General features: G+C 41.1%; 1 protein-coding gene across 2 annotated transcripts in view; it reads right to left on the reverse strand.

Moving 5' to 3' along the window:
• Positions 1–15022, reverse strand: part of mid2 (midline 2) — a 95415-nt gene that overhangs the window by 44233 nt on the left and 36160 nt on the right. The window contains exons 3-4 of one of the 2 annotated variants that reach the window (XM_052066466.1): positions 7547–7612; positions 4605–4700 (exon numbers count right to left, since the gene is read on the reverse strand). In XM_052066466.1, the coding sequence (XP_051922426.1) occupies positions 4605–4700; positions 7547–7612 (162 nt within the window). The remainder of the gene's footprint in view (positions 1–4604; positions 4701–7546; positions 7613–15022) is intronic. The other variant, XM_052066474.1, reaches the window with a different exon arrangement.

The raw sequence follows: 15022 nt of genomic DNA on the forward strand, positions 1-15022 counted from the left end.
GATTTTATATTGAATGCGGTGTAAAATGGGAAGCCAGTGGAGATGTTGGAGGACAGGTGTAATATGGTTTATGTATGGCGTGAGTGTGATAATGCGGGCGGCTGAATTTTGGACCAGCTGAAGCTTATGGAGGGTTTTTTGAGGGAGACCAAACAGAAGGGAATTACAGTAATCAAGTCGCGAGGTGACGAGGGTGTGTACAAGTATAGCAGTGGACTGAGGAGTGAGAGAAGAGCGGAGCCGGTGGATGTTTCGAAGATGATAATATGCAGAACGAGTGATGTGGTTGATATGTGAGGTGAAGGAGAGGGTGCTATCAAGGATGACACCCAGACTCTTGACCTGAGGGGAGGGGGAGATGGAAGAGCTTTCGAAGGGAATGGAGAAGTTGTTTATTTTGTTTAGATTGGATTTAGTGCCTATAAGGAGGAATTCAGTTTTATTGCTATTCAGTTTGAGGAAATTTGAGGTGAACCAAGATTTTAATTCCTGCAGGCAGTTGGTTAGGGAGGATGGTGGAAGTACGGTATTAGGTTTGGTAGAGATGTAGAGCTGGGTGTCATCCGCGTAGCAATGAAAATGAATGTGATGTTTCCTGAAGATATTACCCACGGGAAGAAGATAGATTAGAAATAGCAATGGGCCAAGGACAGAACCCTGAGGAACACCTGAAGTGAGGGGAAAGGGGTGAGATCTAAAACGTTTGAGCTGGATAAACTGGGTGCGGTCAGAAAGATAGGAGCGGAACCAGGAGAGGGGGATGCTGGTGATGCCAATGGAGGAGAGTCTGTCGAGGAGGATGGAGTGAGAGATGGTGTCAAAGGCTGCACTGAGGTCAAGCAGGAGGAGGATGGCGAGTGAACCGGAGTCAGCAGAGAGAAGAAGGTCATTGCATATTTTGAGGAGGGCAGTTTCAGTACTATGGAGGGGACGGAAGCCAGATTGAAATTGTTCGTATAGCTTATTGGAGGAAAGATGGGTGTGAAGTTGAGCAGCTACTGTTTTCTCTAGAAGTTTGGAGATGAACGGAAGGTTTGATATGGGACGAAAGTTGTTCAAGTCGCAGGGATCAGAGCCAGGTTTCTTCAGTATGGGAGTGACAGCAGCAGTTTTGAGATGAGATGGTACAATGCCAGTAGAGAGGGAAGTTTGAATAATGTTAGTGATGAGAGGGGAGAGGGCCGGGATAGAAGCTTTGACTAAAACAGTAGGGAGAGGGTCAAGCTGACAAGTAGAGGATTTGGACTTCTGGATTCTCATGGGGAAACCAAAGTTTGAAAACCGTCCCGCTGCTGAGCTGAACCCCGCTATCTGTTGGTCGCGTTGACATGAATTTGATATAATGTGGCATGGTGGTGGGCTCAAGGACTTGAATTATTCAGGCTACGGTGTTGAATTGCTGCACAATACATTTGGAAAAACAGAATTTAAGAGTCCAGAATGTATAAAAATATAAGTTGGATAATGTGACTTATACACACGAAGGTGACACTGCATTATTTTAGTCACAAAGTACCGTCCACCAAAATACCGGACATGAAATGCTGGCAACAGCAAGTCAGCACAAATTTTAGAATATTAACTTGGTGGCTTGCAAATATGCAATAATTATGCAAATATGCAAACTACCTTATTTTCCACACTATAACGCACTTCGGTGTTTTAGGCGCACCTTCAATGAATGGCCCATTTTAAAAACGTATTCATATATAGGGCGCACCACATTACAGGGCACATGGAATCAAAGTTACAATAGTGGCAGCGGTTGTGTTATGCATCCACTAAATTGAGCTACATTAAAGGGAATGCAATACAATACGGCTTGATTTATGTAGAGCTTGCACAACCGCTGCAGCTATAACAAAGCGCTTTAAAGAAAATTTAAAATACTACGTCCAAGAAATCAGAATTTTGGTCCATATACAAGCTGCATCGGATGATAAGTCGATGTCAGCTTTTGAGAAAATTGAATACTTTTAGGTGCGCCTGAAACTATGGTAAGTTATAGGCTACAGCTAGGGTCAAATGACCTTGAGAATTAAGAGGGTTCTAGCTGATCTCTATTGTATTGTAGAATGGGGAAATGTTGGGGCTGGCTAAAGTTTTATCTAAGTGGACGTACGGAAAATGAAAAATCCACTGTTATATTTCAAATATGCAAAAAGGGTGACGATTGTCTCAAACAAGCTCCAAATGAGACATGCTCAGAATAGTACATGCACAATGGTAGTCATGGGGAGGACAAAAAACAAGCAACAAATAAAAAATAAATAAAAGCAAAATGCATAGTTTTGGGAAGTCACAGAAATATTATTCCTGCAGTTTATAAATACAATAGAATACATAACGAGTCACTGCTGGTATAGTTCCTATCATGTGTTTGCACAAAACCCAGTTTTGCCTCAACCCTTCCATGAATATATGAACAGGAAGTTCTCTGTTTGGATTCTGTCTCCTGAGCAATACTAGGATAGTCATCAACAATTAATGAACCAGAAAAAAAACCCAAACAAACAAAAAATACATCAAATACTGAATTAAAACGGAAACAAAATATAAACAAGACAAGAAAAAGAAGAAAGGCTGCAGTGGAAGCTGTTCCTCTGTGTTTGATTGGCTCTCCTGAATCATTATGCAAACAAGGAGGAGGGAATGCAGGTCGGCCTCAAAACTCCTCGGATTTCTTTCTTGACACAACTTCACTCACCAGCATCTCTTACTGCAAAATCCTCCCTCCCTCTCTTTGCCCTCTTAACCTGGTTGATTCACCATCATTTATCGACATTCTTCTTTTCCCCTCTCTCCTTATTTTTCCTTCTGACAAGAGCAACATTCCTACCATGTCGACAAGACATCTTTCTCTTTGTCCCTACACTCAGTTTGCAGGCCCCATTTGAAGGGTATCACTCTCTTTATTCACATTAATACCAACACTATCCCACACTTATTCCTCCTGTAAATAATTCAACTATTTGACAAGTTTGGAGGTGTAAAAAATGGTGGGGAAAACACATTACAATAGCTTACTACAGTGATTCCAACAGAATAAAAGCAAAGGGAAAATTCATCCGGATTTGCACCATAACACAATGTGTGTGTTGGGCTTGTTTATCAAGTTTTTGCAATGTACTTTTGTTTCTGTGGCACATTCTAAAGAATACCGTACTCTATTTGTATGCAGACGACGGTCAATCTCCACATGCCGCTGGGTTTGTCTGCACTTAATGAATCACGCGTAGTCATTTAGTATTGACTGACTGAGCATAGACCTCAAACTGACTCTTCACAGAGTAGTCTGGTTTGTATAATAACCAATTTTTCAGGAAGGACAGTCAAATCTCACCTGGCAGAATGGTCTTTATTTGTAATATGAGGGGTTTAATACGTAGCTTTACGCGGTGTGTGTGTGTGTGTGTGTGTGTGCGTGCGTGCGTGCGCATGTAGTACAATCAGTGTTTGATGGCTATGCTTAAGCTGGACACTATTGGCTTCTTTTATTTCAATCACAACACCGTTCCAAATAGGTCAACAGGGATGGAACTGCCTGCCTGGGATTTCATTTCTGCAGATAGGTATGTGTTAACACCACAACGTTGTGTCACCACAATGGAAATGACTGTACGTCAAATAAAAGTGGTACCTCGAATTAAGAGTGACCCAGTGAGGAGTTTTTCGAGTTTCAACCCTTGAGTTGCAACACTTGAGTTTTGTCAGGAATTGAAAGCTACATTTTGAGTTTTGAACTGACGCACAAGCTGTTTCATTTTTTCTATCTAACTATTATAAGTGTATATTTTCATAACGTACACTACTGGATGGAGAGTGCTATTTTAATTTGTGATTGGTGGTCGGTACCAGGTGTTTTAGGTATTTTCGTTGGGGTTCATGGCATTTCCATTCATTTGAATAAGGAAAGATGACATGAGTACTATCATGAAACACATTAAACTCTTAAGTCAAGGCACCACTCTACGCCATCTCAGACTGTATATTTCAATATCAATCAATATTGACTTTCAACTGTCTGAAGGTTTTAACAACAAAGCATCCCTGCTGCCCAATCTCTGAAATTGAAAAAAAAGAAAAGAAAAGCAGAAAGACAGACAGGACAGTGTTCATTCTGAACAGCATATTACATTGCAAAACAGCGCCTCGACCATCGTTGGGCCTGTTCCGTGATGATAATCGTCATATTGACGACTCGACAGAGGCTTCAATCAGAGCTCAGAAATCAACTTTTTCAAGCCGTACACCTGCCACTGAACTCAGCGTCTTTGACAGACCAATTGTGGTAACAGCCCTCAGCCAGTAAAAGAGCAGTTTCAGCTTTGAAATGAAAGCTCTTCTATTATAGATGATTCTAAAACAACATTGCAGCTCCATTCTTGAATTAATCGCTCATAAAGAATTTTCATTCAATTAAATTGACTTCAAAATTTGACCAGTAGTCGCAACCCATAAAAGAAAAAAAAAGTGGAGCTTAGGAAAATAGAAGAGAAGTTTACGGGTCCATTTTTTCCACTAAAATGGTGGCTGGCTTCCCTGCCTGACCTCCAATTAATGATCCTGTACTCCACACATAAAAATAGAAAGATGCTGCATACCTCAACCTGTTGACAGATTTGGATGAGTTTGGCCATTTGGTTCTCCAGTTCACTGTTCCTCTTCACTAAGTTGGTCAAGTTGTTTTCCAAGGTTTGCTGTGCAGATGTCGGTGGAGGAAGAAGCAGACCAAGGAGCAGGGACAAAGAAGAGAATTTATCAAGACCAATATATTGTAAATGTCCGGTTCAGAAGAAGTTACAGTTGTAAATTATAATGTTGTCAGTCAACTATGAGAAGCTGCTGCATGTTTTATTCATATTGTCAGAACCATCAACAATGACATCGCTGATGTCCCTCTGGGACAAAATCCGCTGCGATATCTAAACCTAACCTCTCTATCAGAGGCGATTGCTCTAAGACTGCAAGGGAAGCTGAGCTTCCCCTAAAATGTCAACCAGTAAGTGATCAAATTATATGTGTGTACGTACAATTGTGTGGACATGCCATTGACTAAATATGCGCTACAACGCGCTCAACTTTTGTTCCGAATCAGCTTCTCATTACTGGTTATGACGCGACTCTCTTCTCAGTCATTCCCGCAGCTTCACTGTGCTTTAAACTGTGTGGATGCTGAGCGTCGACCGCGCGGACGCTGGGCGTCTCGGGAGTTCAGTGTAGGTTCTCCCAATGCATTGAAACGAGACGAGTCATTGGATAAATGCTGGTTTTGTCCTGCCCATCGGACGCTCAACGTCTCTGGGAGTCTTTGGACAGTGGGCGTTTATAGGCTGGCCCGGAAATTCAGCTTTCTGCATGATGATTAGATGATGTGTCTGAGGCTGAATCCCTTTTTGATTGACAGCGAAATTAGCCAATCACTGATCTTATGGTGAAGGCAACCTGCTCATTTTTTTTTTGTGAAAAGTAACGGAGAGTAGAATTCACGTGTAAATAAACGGACACATGTTATGGTATAGGCCGAAACTGAGCTTCCCCCCTTGACAGATCAGCATCCACCACTGCTCTCTGTCACAATTCACGACACGGAGATCCTCTACTCTGATTGGTTGGCGCAAACAGTGAAGATCGTTTATTGAGAGGCAGCATCAGATATGCACACGGCGGCCACACTCGTGTCACACCTGTCCAAAACCTGAGCTCAAAATAAATTACATCATGTAGATGTGTTACCCCCTCAGAAAAAAAAAAAAATCTAACCACTTATAGCTGAAAATAGAACATACTATTGAATAGAGATTTGTGAATCAACAAAGGTTTGTTGCTTTTAGTTCAGCACACAGGTCATTGTAAGCATAATTAAGACTCAATCGAATTTGTATAACTATGGCCACACAATGTTGACTCATAAATGATGCAAAATATGTCCTTTCATAAAACAAATATTTCTAGACCTCTGCAACAGATGCATCCCAATAGTAATGTGACTGTATGTGTGTGTGCGTGTGAGCGCGTGGGGGGTGGCAGTCATTATGGATGGAGCTGCTCCATCAAACGACATGGGTGTTGTTCGCCTTGGATTTCAATCATTTTTTGGTTGCATTTTCCCCCCAACTCTGTCAAACACGTGTCAAATAAAATTTTCAATTTCCTTATATCAGCAGAGCATGAAAATACCAAATGTACATACAGCTCACGTTGGAATTTTTTTTGAATGCGCTGTATACTTTTGTTTTGCGCTGAGGTTGAGAGCAGAGCACATATGCTCAAACATACAAACTAGAGGGGAACATATTCATTCTAATTTATGCTAAACATATTACAAATACTGTTGGATTAAATCTTTTAAATGATGCTCATCTCAGCTTTACAGATGTTAATGTCAGAAAACATTGAATAATTATTCAACAATATATACTGTATATATTGAAGCAATAACAAGCAGAGAAAAAACAGAAGCTTGTAATGGATTTAACTAATTTTAATTGTTTTTTTTAACGAGCAAAACTTGCTACATTTGTCGCCGACTCTTATTTTACAAATTATTTACATAATTTACATTTAGATAATCTTATGTGTTGAAAATGGCTCTCTTTGACCATGCAATGCTAATCAGTGAACAAACATGCCGTTGTAGAGTCTCCTAAAAAAGGTGATTGAGGAGGTACGAAGATTCTGCTCGATGCCAGCATTAAGTTTAATGTACGGTAATTATATCACATCGAGTCAGGAAAACAAGTCGCTGATTAGCGCAATGTGCATCTGTTTTTAGATTTCGAGCATCAAAAAGCCAAGATGAAAACCCTCAAATAAAAACAAACCAAAAATATCATTGACTGGCAACAAAAAACATCACTGACTGGCACTTCGTTCTAAAATCCATGAGGTCTTTTCACATAGAAAACTATCTTCCTAATGTATTCTATGGCCAAAACAACACCCCAAATAACATTCAAATGTTTAAATATTGCAGTTTCGTTTTTTAATGACTTATTATAATGACAAAATACAAAATAAAACCAATGGCCCTGGAGGAATTTTAACAATCTTAAGATCAATATCTTTTGACGGTCAATACTTCAGCAAATGCAGTCCAAAGGCACATGCAGCCACATAAAGATGCAAATGGAAACAAATGATGCCACAAAGAAAAGTGTTTCAAAGGGAACAAGTAAACCATGGAGGCAACGGGCAGCGACAAACATCCCCCCCCCACCGCCCAAAACAAACAAGCAAACAAAAAAACAACAGCTGTGACGAGAACAAAGGGGCAGACAAGCGGCGGGCTTTTAAGGAGTTCTCCTCATGCATGTGAAGAGGAAGGGGATCAGAGAGCCACCTGGTCACTGCTCAGACTGTCCCATCTCTCCTCTGCCTCATCCTGGCCTCATATCTCTTATCTCTTACTTTGTACCAACTTAATAATTAGTCAGCCGGCTTATCTCCATCCACATCCTTTTCAGGAGTCTACCTGCGTGCAGCCCAGCAGAAGGGATGAGAGTGTGAGAGTGGTTAGTTGGTAGTGGACAGTCAGAGAACTCACCGCAGCGCTTGTCTTTGAAGCCTCCATTACCGCATCTGACACTCTGCCCGGGCTCATCTGATAAGCCTACAAACACACACATATACACCGGAGTAAGTAAGTGTGAGCACACATACACAAACAAGTGGAGCAAAAACACATCAAAATGGAGGCATTTTAATAAGCGAGCTAAAGACAAACTCAAACCTGCATCGAGGTGTTCATCCGGTATTTCCTCATAATTTTCCAAAGAAATCTTTCTTTTTTGGGGTGCATATTAAGAAAACCATGCTACGCTCGGAAGCTGTTAACATCGCAAAGCCTTTTTTCCCCTCCGTTTGTTTACCGTAACTTGTTGAAGTTCACTATCAACATAAACCCACCTGGATGCGTCTGGTGGTTCGTAGGTTAAGAAGTGAAGATGGAAATAGCTGTGGCTCAAGATTTCGAGCCGCAAAATGGAGAAGCAGAGCAAGAGGGTCGATACAAGTGACCAAGGAGTGATGAATTGCACTTCAGTAGTGAGTTGCAGACGACAGGTATGGAGAGTATTAGAATGATGTTCAGGAATATTATTCGTCTTCCATCCAGCATTGGGGGATGCATGTGAGGCCGCAACAACTCTGGAGGCGGTTGAGGAGATGGATATCGACTTTAGCGGAGCGAGACAGCTTGGCATAGTCGCCACAGACTGAAGCTGCGGCTCAATCCCCGGCAGCCCTGCACCCTCATTGTTCTGTCTCGTTGCCATTGTCTGTCTTTCTCTACAGCACCACTTCTGGCTCTAACCTGATTGTCTGTCCCCTCACTCGCTCAGCGTTCTTGCAGTTTCAGCTCTTATTCCGTCCATCTTGCTTCATTTACAACTGCAGCAGGTGACAGCACATCGTGTCGGGTTAGATCACAACTCCGGCCAACCCTCCTACGTAACATCATGATCTTGAAAGGCTACTAGGTCTCATGCTTTTGCCCACGTCTCTTTGAAATAAGACGGTTAAATCCGTGCCATATTTATTCACACATTCAGCATTAGAATTAGAATTAGAATACACACAAATATGCTCCAGGATGCTGGTTGAGCTCAAATTGGTTCACATTTAATACATTTTTCCATTAAGAAATAATGGAAATATACAATCTGTTCACAATCAGAAATTGTAAAAAAAAATAGCTTTTACATTGGCCGCACAATTAAGATAAGCTTTGTTAACACTGTACAATTTTAACAAGTTAACCAGCGATAAAAATGGATGTGTGTCGTAGAATGAATCCCTGATCATCTTGACAATGTCAAAAAACACAGTGAAAGGCCAGCTTTTTGATAGAGCTCTAGTTTTTGACTTTACCTTGTGTAATGGTGTGCCTTTTGTCTATGATGAAAGGTATGCCACTAACTATGGCATCTTTCCGTCCAACTGTGACAAGTTGGCAATTTCCAACTCCAGCAGTCCAATTATACTCCCCATTTTGAGGGATGGATGCATAGCTTTCATACGTTTCTTCAGCAACATTAAAAGATGCTCCATCAAAAGATGACCGTAAAGTTCAGGTATGAAACGAGCCACAGACAGCACAAGAAACAGAAAACATTCTCATGGGGTTTCTAATCTTGCTCTGCCTTGTCGTGCAATAAGATGAAAATGTCCAGTTGCTAAATCATTGGGCCATTTTGGCTCCGCAACAACAAAAAATGTGTCAGAACGTCCTGAGGGGAAGTATCCAACTTCAAAGTATTTTCCCCCCTTTTAATTAATTCAGGATCCTCCCCAATGCACCAGCCATTCAGCAGGACAGAGACAGACCGAAGTCAGGCAAGCCAGTGATTAAAACTCATGAAAGCCAGGCAGAAAAGAAGCGGGCTTTCTTTACAGCTGTTGGTAACAAGAGGATTAGAAGTGAAGTCATGTCAGTAACATGAGCCTTCTGGGAAACAGCGTTTTTTTTTTTTTTTTGGTCAAAGGATAACATTCTGTGTGGCACAACTTGTGAGACCAACAGAATGGGGGTTGGAATGTCACCCACTGGCTAAAGGCCTTAAATGCCATGTGTGAAAGTTGCTGCAATGTTAACACTTTTGCATATCGCCTTGGAAAAACCTGTTAATTTTTAGATATTGACCTGCATTTGAACTAGGGAGTGAACTTTCAGCTTTAAGTGGTGATATTTAAAAAAAATGAATGAAAACAAATCCGAAAAGATACTGTGGTCAAGTCTCCATGGAGAAGTTCGAAATAAATTGCTTGGAGAGAAACCAGAAGCACAGAGGAATAAGAATAAGAAAAGGACAAATGGCAAACCATAATCAACCTCAACTGCTCCCGTGAGACTTACTATGGGTGGAAATCCAATCAGAACAGAGATAAATGTGTTTATACTTTAAGTTTTGGCCACATGGGGGACAGAGGATTGAGATATTTCTCCGTTTGTTAAAAGAGACTAATAAATCATCACGTCTGATGAGACCAGTGCCACAATGATATTTAAAGGGTACAAAGACTCACTTTGCGCATGTTCACGAAATACTTGACCAGGTCTTATCCGAACTGCCCTTTGTTAGATGCATCCTGCATGCAACGTCAAAATTTGTCTTTGTTACGAGTGATGCCACTCCACTGGTCACAGAAGCGGCTGGAAAAGGGTCAAACTCATTACACGGTGCAAACCACGAATTCTATGGTAATGTAATCTACCATTTTCTTGATGATGTATGACCTTTCTCTTGTCAGATCGCCATTTATGCATTCAGACAAGAACACGTAAATGTTTCAAAACTTAGCAAAAACTTTTAGACTTTTTTTTTTAAATCATGGGATTCATTCGTCGTGGACTGTGATGAAAGACAGTTAACATGTTGATGAGGTTTACTTCATATCACTCTGCGGTTTTGTGGGGATTGCAAAGTGTAAATTAGCTTGGAAATAGAGGGGAAGAAAGTTATGACTAACTTAGCCGAGGAAAATAAAATCTGGGTGATTTGTGCACACTGTAACTATTATTGTAAAATCAGCAAAGTCAAGACCTGAAAAAAGTGCTACAAATGTCTGTCAGTGGCACAGCTACAATTACCTGACAGTACGTATTCATGTGGGTTATTTATTTATTTTTTTTACCATTTTTGTAGTTTTTAGTGGTGCACTGTACACTTTGGTTAACATATTACACGTCAAATCATGAGATGGTTTTCTTCCAAGATGTCTGCAGGTGCACCAAATGTTGAGCCTGGCGAGTGTGTGCTACTTCTGAAATGGAATTTAGGGAGATGATTAAAACAAAATGAGAATGATATACCATTACAATGTCATCATATTTTTCATCCTACAACCGCTCATTGCTATCAGCTTCAATACATTTGGTCCCATCTGTGTGAAACCTTCATCTGCCCACTGATTTGAGAACTGCCTTGATCCCCACGGGCAGTGGAATACATATAAAATTGATACGTCCAGATTTTCCAAATTGTTTCATCATCGAAGCGAGATGCTGTATGATTTGTTACCTTTCTCCATTCTTATCCTCAGCAAATTATATCATCAGGTTGCTGCTATTAGCTCTGAGCTGTGATTTGAAACATTTCTGTCTGTCAGTGTCAAACCACTGAGACTCCTGACACCAGCCGATACCATTATGATGGAGGTTTTGTGTAGATATTGCAACACGGCTTAAAAAGATAAAGCACTGACAATATTGGGTATAGTAGCAGTATGTTTCCAAGAATTTGTTTCTTTAAGACTTTTTTTTATGTCTACAAAAACAGATGATGCATGATTTTAAAAAAAACCACAATGACGACAATCGAACAAAGTCTCAAAAGCTTCGAAGTAAATACAGACTGTTTTTGTAAAGCCGAGACTCCAATCTTGTGCATACATCTTAGATCAGAGTAAATTTGCTCCAGTCACAAGCAGCTCATGATTCCGCATGCCATTCCCATTTGCTGCTGCCCAAACAGAACTGTCTTAACAATGGCCGGTCTGATTTGTTGTGCAGGTGTTTGTTTAGAGCAAGCTTGTTCATTTTTCATGCTTTTTAAAATGCTTAATTTCAGTAAATAACTGGCTTTCCATGTAGGTTTAGGACATAAATAACATCCGAGGACTCATAAAAAATAAAGCAATGTCTGACATGGAATTTGCATTGCAGAGTACAGAATTTGAAGGCTGTTGTTAAACCTATTAAGCGGATTTTATGACGCAACTGTCACCTTCAGACTGGTCTCCATTGCAAAAACACATTCTGACTGAGCGAGTTGAGCCGCTGGCTCCTGGGGAAATTGACATGACATGTTTGTGCATTGACACTCATTCTTTGAAATGTCACAAGGGTGCAAGCAGCCCATTGAGTCATTCAAAGAGTAATACAGACACCGAATTAATGAAAGACTGTAGTTACTTGCTAACGGTTATACGGCAGTTGTGGAGATGAACAACATGGCTGCAACAAGGTATGCTGTAGCTAGTCCATCAGTGGCCACAAACGTTTGCCTTCGTTAGGAATGTAAGGGGTGGCCATACAGCTTTAGAACCAAATCACACACATGCTCGGAAATACAGTATGTCAGATCGAAGTAATGCGGACTTGTTATTTATTTATTTATTTAATTAGGCTGAGCCTGGAATCTAATGATCAAACCTGTTCGAGGTATACATCAGTGATTAGGAAAAAAAGACATGCAAAACCTTCCACAGAAAGACAAAGACTAATGTTTATTTAACTTTAATTTCTATCCAAATAATTCATAACAAAGTGTCATGAGATATTCTATTCTCAATCCCCTAAGAGACATTCAGAGTCACATATTCGTTGTAACCATTAAGCTGCAATGACCAATTACCAGTTTTCATCACAGTCACACAGCTTCCCCCGCAGCGGTCCTTGGCACTCTTTCACCATATCACACATGACAAAGTGACACTACAGATAATCATACCTCAACACATAGACCATAGCGCTATGTGGGGGACTCTGGGCTGGAAATCATCTTCGCTTCATGAATAGAAGAGATGCAAAACTTGCTGGTTGAGCTGTGTGGTCAACTCATAGCTTTTCTTATCTGCAGGCCCTACAGTAAAGCTTGCAATTCTCACTCTCTCTTCAAAGTAGATGCTCTGCGCAAGGGACTGCAGATGTAATATGTATTGTTTCTAAATACAAGGTTCATTTCCAAATAACGGCATGCCAACATCCCCTGCCCCCCAAAAATAAATAATAAATCCACGAGATGAGCACTCAAAATGTGTTTCGTTGTCAACATTTTCATCAATTACAGCAGAGGTAGACATACTGAAAGCAACATCAGGAGAAGTGATTGGTTTTGCTTTCACTACATATTGAAAATATGACTTCATCTTCTTTTAACTCTGCATCAATATTGTACAGTTTAGCCCCAACCTACGGTTTTCCAGGAGGCTATTCTGAGTAAATGTGAGTGCTTGTCATTTAAAATTTCAACAATGGAGCTCAACAACATCACTTTCCATTTCCCACTAGTTTGTTCTTTCTTTCCTGCCACATCTGATGCTTCATCATCACTCTTCCACAATGTCAGCTGTCGCCCCTTCCCAATTTTTCTGCATTGCCCTGACCTGAATCTTCTTGTCCTCCTCTTCCTCTGTCTGCATTTATGGTCATACCAGAACTCATCTGACAACAAGAGACTCGTCTTGAAGCCTTAATGTCATTTTCTTTTTCAGTGAAAATGTAAAAGTTTTTGAACCAGCTATTTTGAGAAACAGATTAGACCATTCATGTTTGACCGAAAACCGTATCATGCAAAAAGTAGGGATATTATGCCATGTACATTCAATTCATTCATAATTGAACCCATTTTGACTATCACCTTTTTGAGTAACTCATCATCTTGTTTGACATCCTTAAGCACCGAACCAAAACATCATTCGAGTGTGTTTCACATTTTTTCCTTTAACACCTTCTAAAACCTCACGCTGAGCTCAGAACACATGCAATATGTTTTACTCCTTCACACACATTATAGTACATTTCATTAGAGATTTTAGTCACTCATATTGGCCACCAGGGTTCACTGCGTTGCCTGCTTCGGCGACTCATATTAGTGGCCTGTAACATGAATTACACACAAATCAAAAGGTTTCCATTAGCATCAAAAAGATGTGTTGTTCTCAACAGCTGAGTCGTCGTGATTTAGCTGACCTCAAACAGTACTTGGTCATTATTTGATTGGATTCAGTGGGCAGGCCAGTCAATCATGCAACTAAGATGCAGTCTAAAGATGAGGTCAGGTAACATAAGATGAAGAGTGCCTATATATTAAGTCTGCTACTGTGGCAGCTGGTGTCAGGATGATCAAGAAATTATCTCATCGAATACTGCAAGGGAGGAAGAGATAGCTGGATCAGATTAGAAGGACACAGTCAAACTGTGGTATGTCACATCGCTTCACATGCTGAATTCCTACGCCATGTTTGACAATCGAATGTGATGAGAGACCTTGTGCAAGATCAAGCATTGAGCGTGACTATGGCTCAGCATTCCTGATGTGGCATGTTATGATTATGAAATAATTTTTAAGAAAATGTATGAGGCAGGGCGGCCCGGTAGTCCAGTGGTTAGCACGTCGGCTTCACAGTGCAGAGGTACCGGGTTCGATTCCAGCTCCGGCCTCCCTGTGTGGAGTTTGCATGTTCTCCCCGGGCCTGCGTGGGTTTTCTCCGGGTGCTCCGGTTTCCTCCCACATTCCAAAAACATGCGTGGCAGGCTGATTGAACACTCTAAATTGTCCCTAGGTGTGAGTGTGAGTGCGAATGGTTGTTTGTTTCTGTGTGCCCTGCGATTGGCTGGCAACCGATTCAGGGTGTCCCCCGCCTACTGCCCGGAGACGGCTGGGATGGGCTCCAGCACCCCCCGCGACCCTAGTGAGGTTCAAGCGGTACGGAAGATGAAATGAGATGTATGAGGCACAGTAGCTAAACAGTAAGAACGCTCAATATTGCTGAGAGTTTTGCTCAGTAGTTCATTGTTTATCATTGACGGTATTAGTGTACAACTACTATTCATGAGTGGCCACTGTCCACCGTGTGCAGCGCCAAAGCTAACTAAGCGATGGTCTATTTTAGGAGCCGTGATGAATCAGAACTTCCTGCCGTCCTCGGGCGAGTGAAGCCGTGCTGTTTGTCTCACACTAAGGTCATTATTTAACACTAAGTATCTTGCAACCGACACACACAGACAAGTCTCAATTTTGGGAGAGGAAAGCTGACATAATAAGGAAGTTATTCCACAGAGCCAAAGTAAAGGGCAGTCAAGAAAAGAAACCATAGGTAGGAATGAGTCACTCGATGCTCCATCAGTCGGCTATGCATCGTTCTACATTGGCACTGAATCATCAGCTCTCTATGGGAGGAATTGTAGAACCTGTTGTGCTTCAAGATTTTTTTGTGCGCTTTAAATTCGGCTCTTTAATGAAACTGTCACGTTACGCACGAAGCAGGGAAAAGGAACTGCTTCGTACATAATAGAGAA

The sequence above is a fragment of the Hippocampus zosterae genome, chromosome 1 (assembly GCF_025434085.1).
Source record: "Hippocampus zosterae strain Florida chromosome 1, ASM2543408v3, whole genome shotgun sequence".
NCBI classification, from domain to species: domain Eukaryota; kingdom Metazoa; phylum Chordata; class Actinopteri; order Syngnathiformes; family Syngnathidae; genus Hippocampus; species Hippocampus zosterae.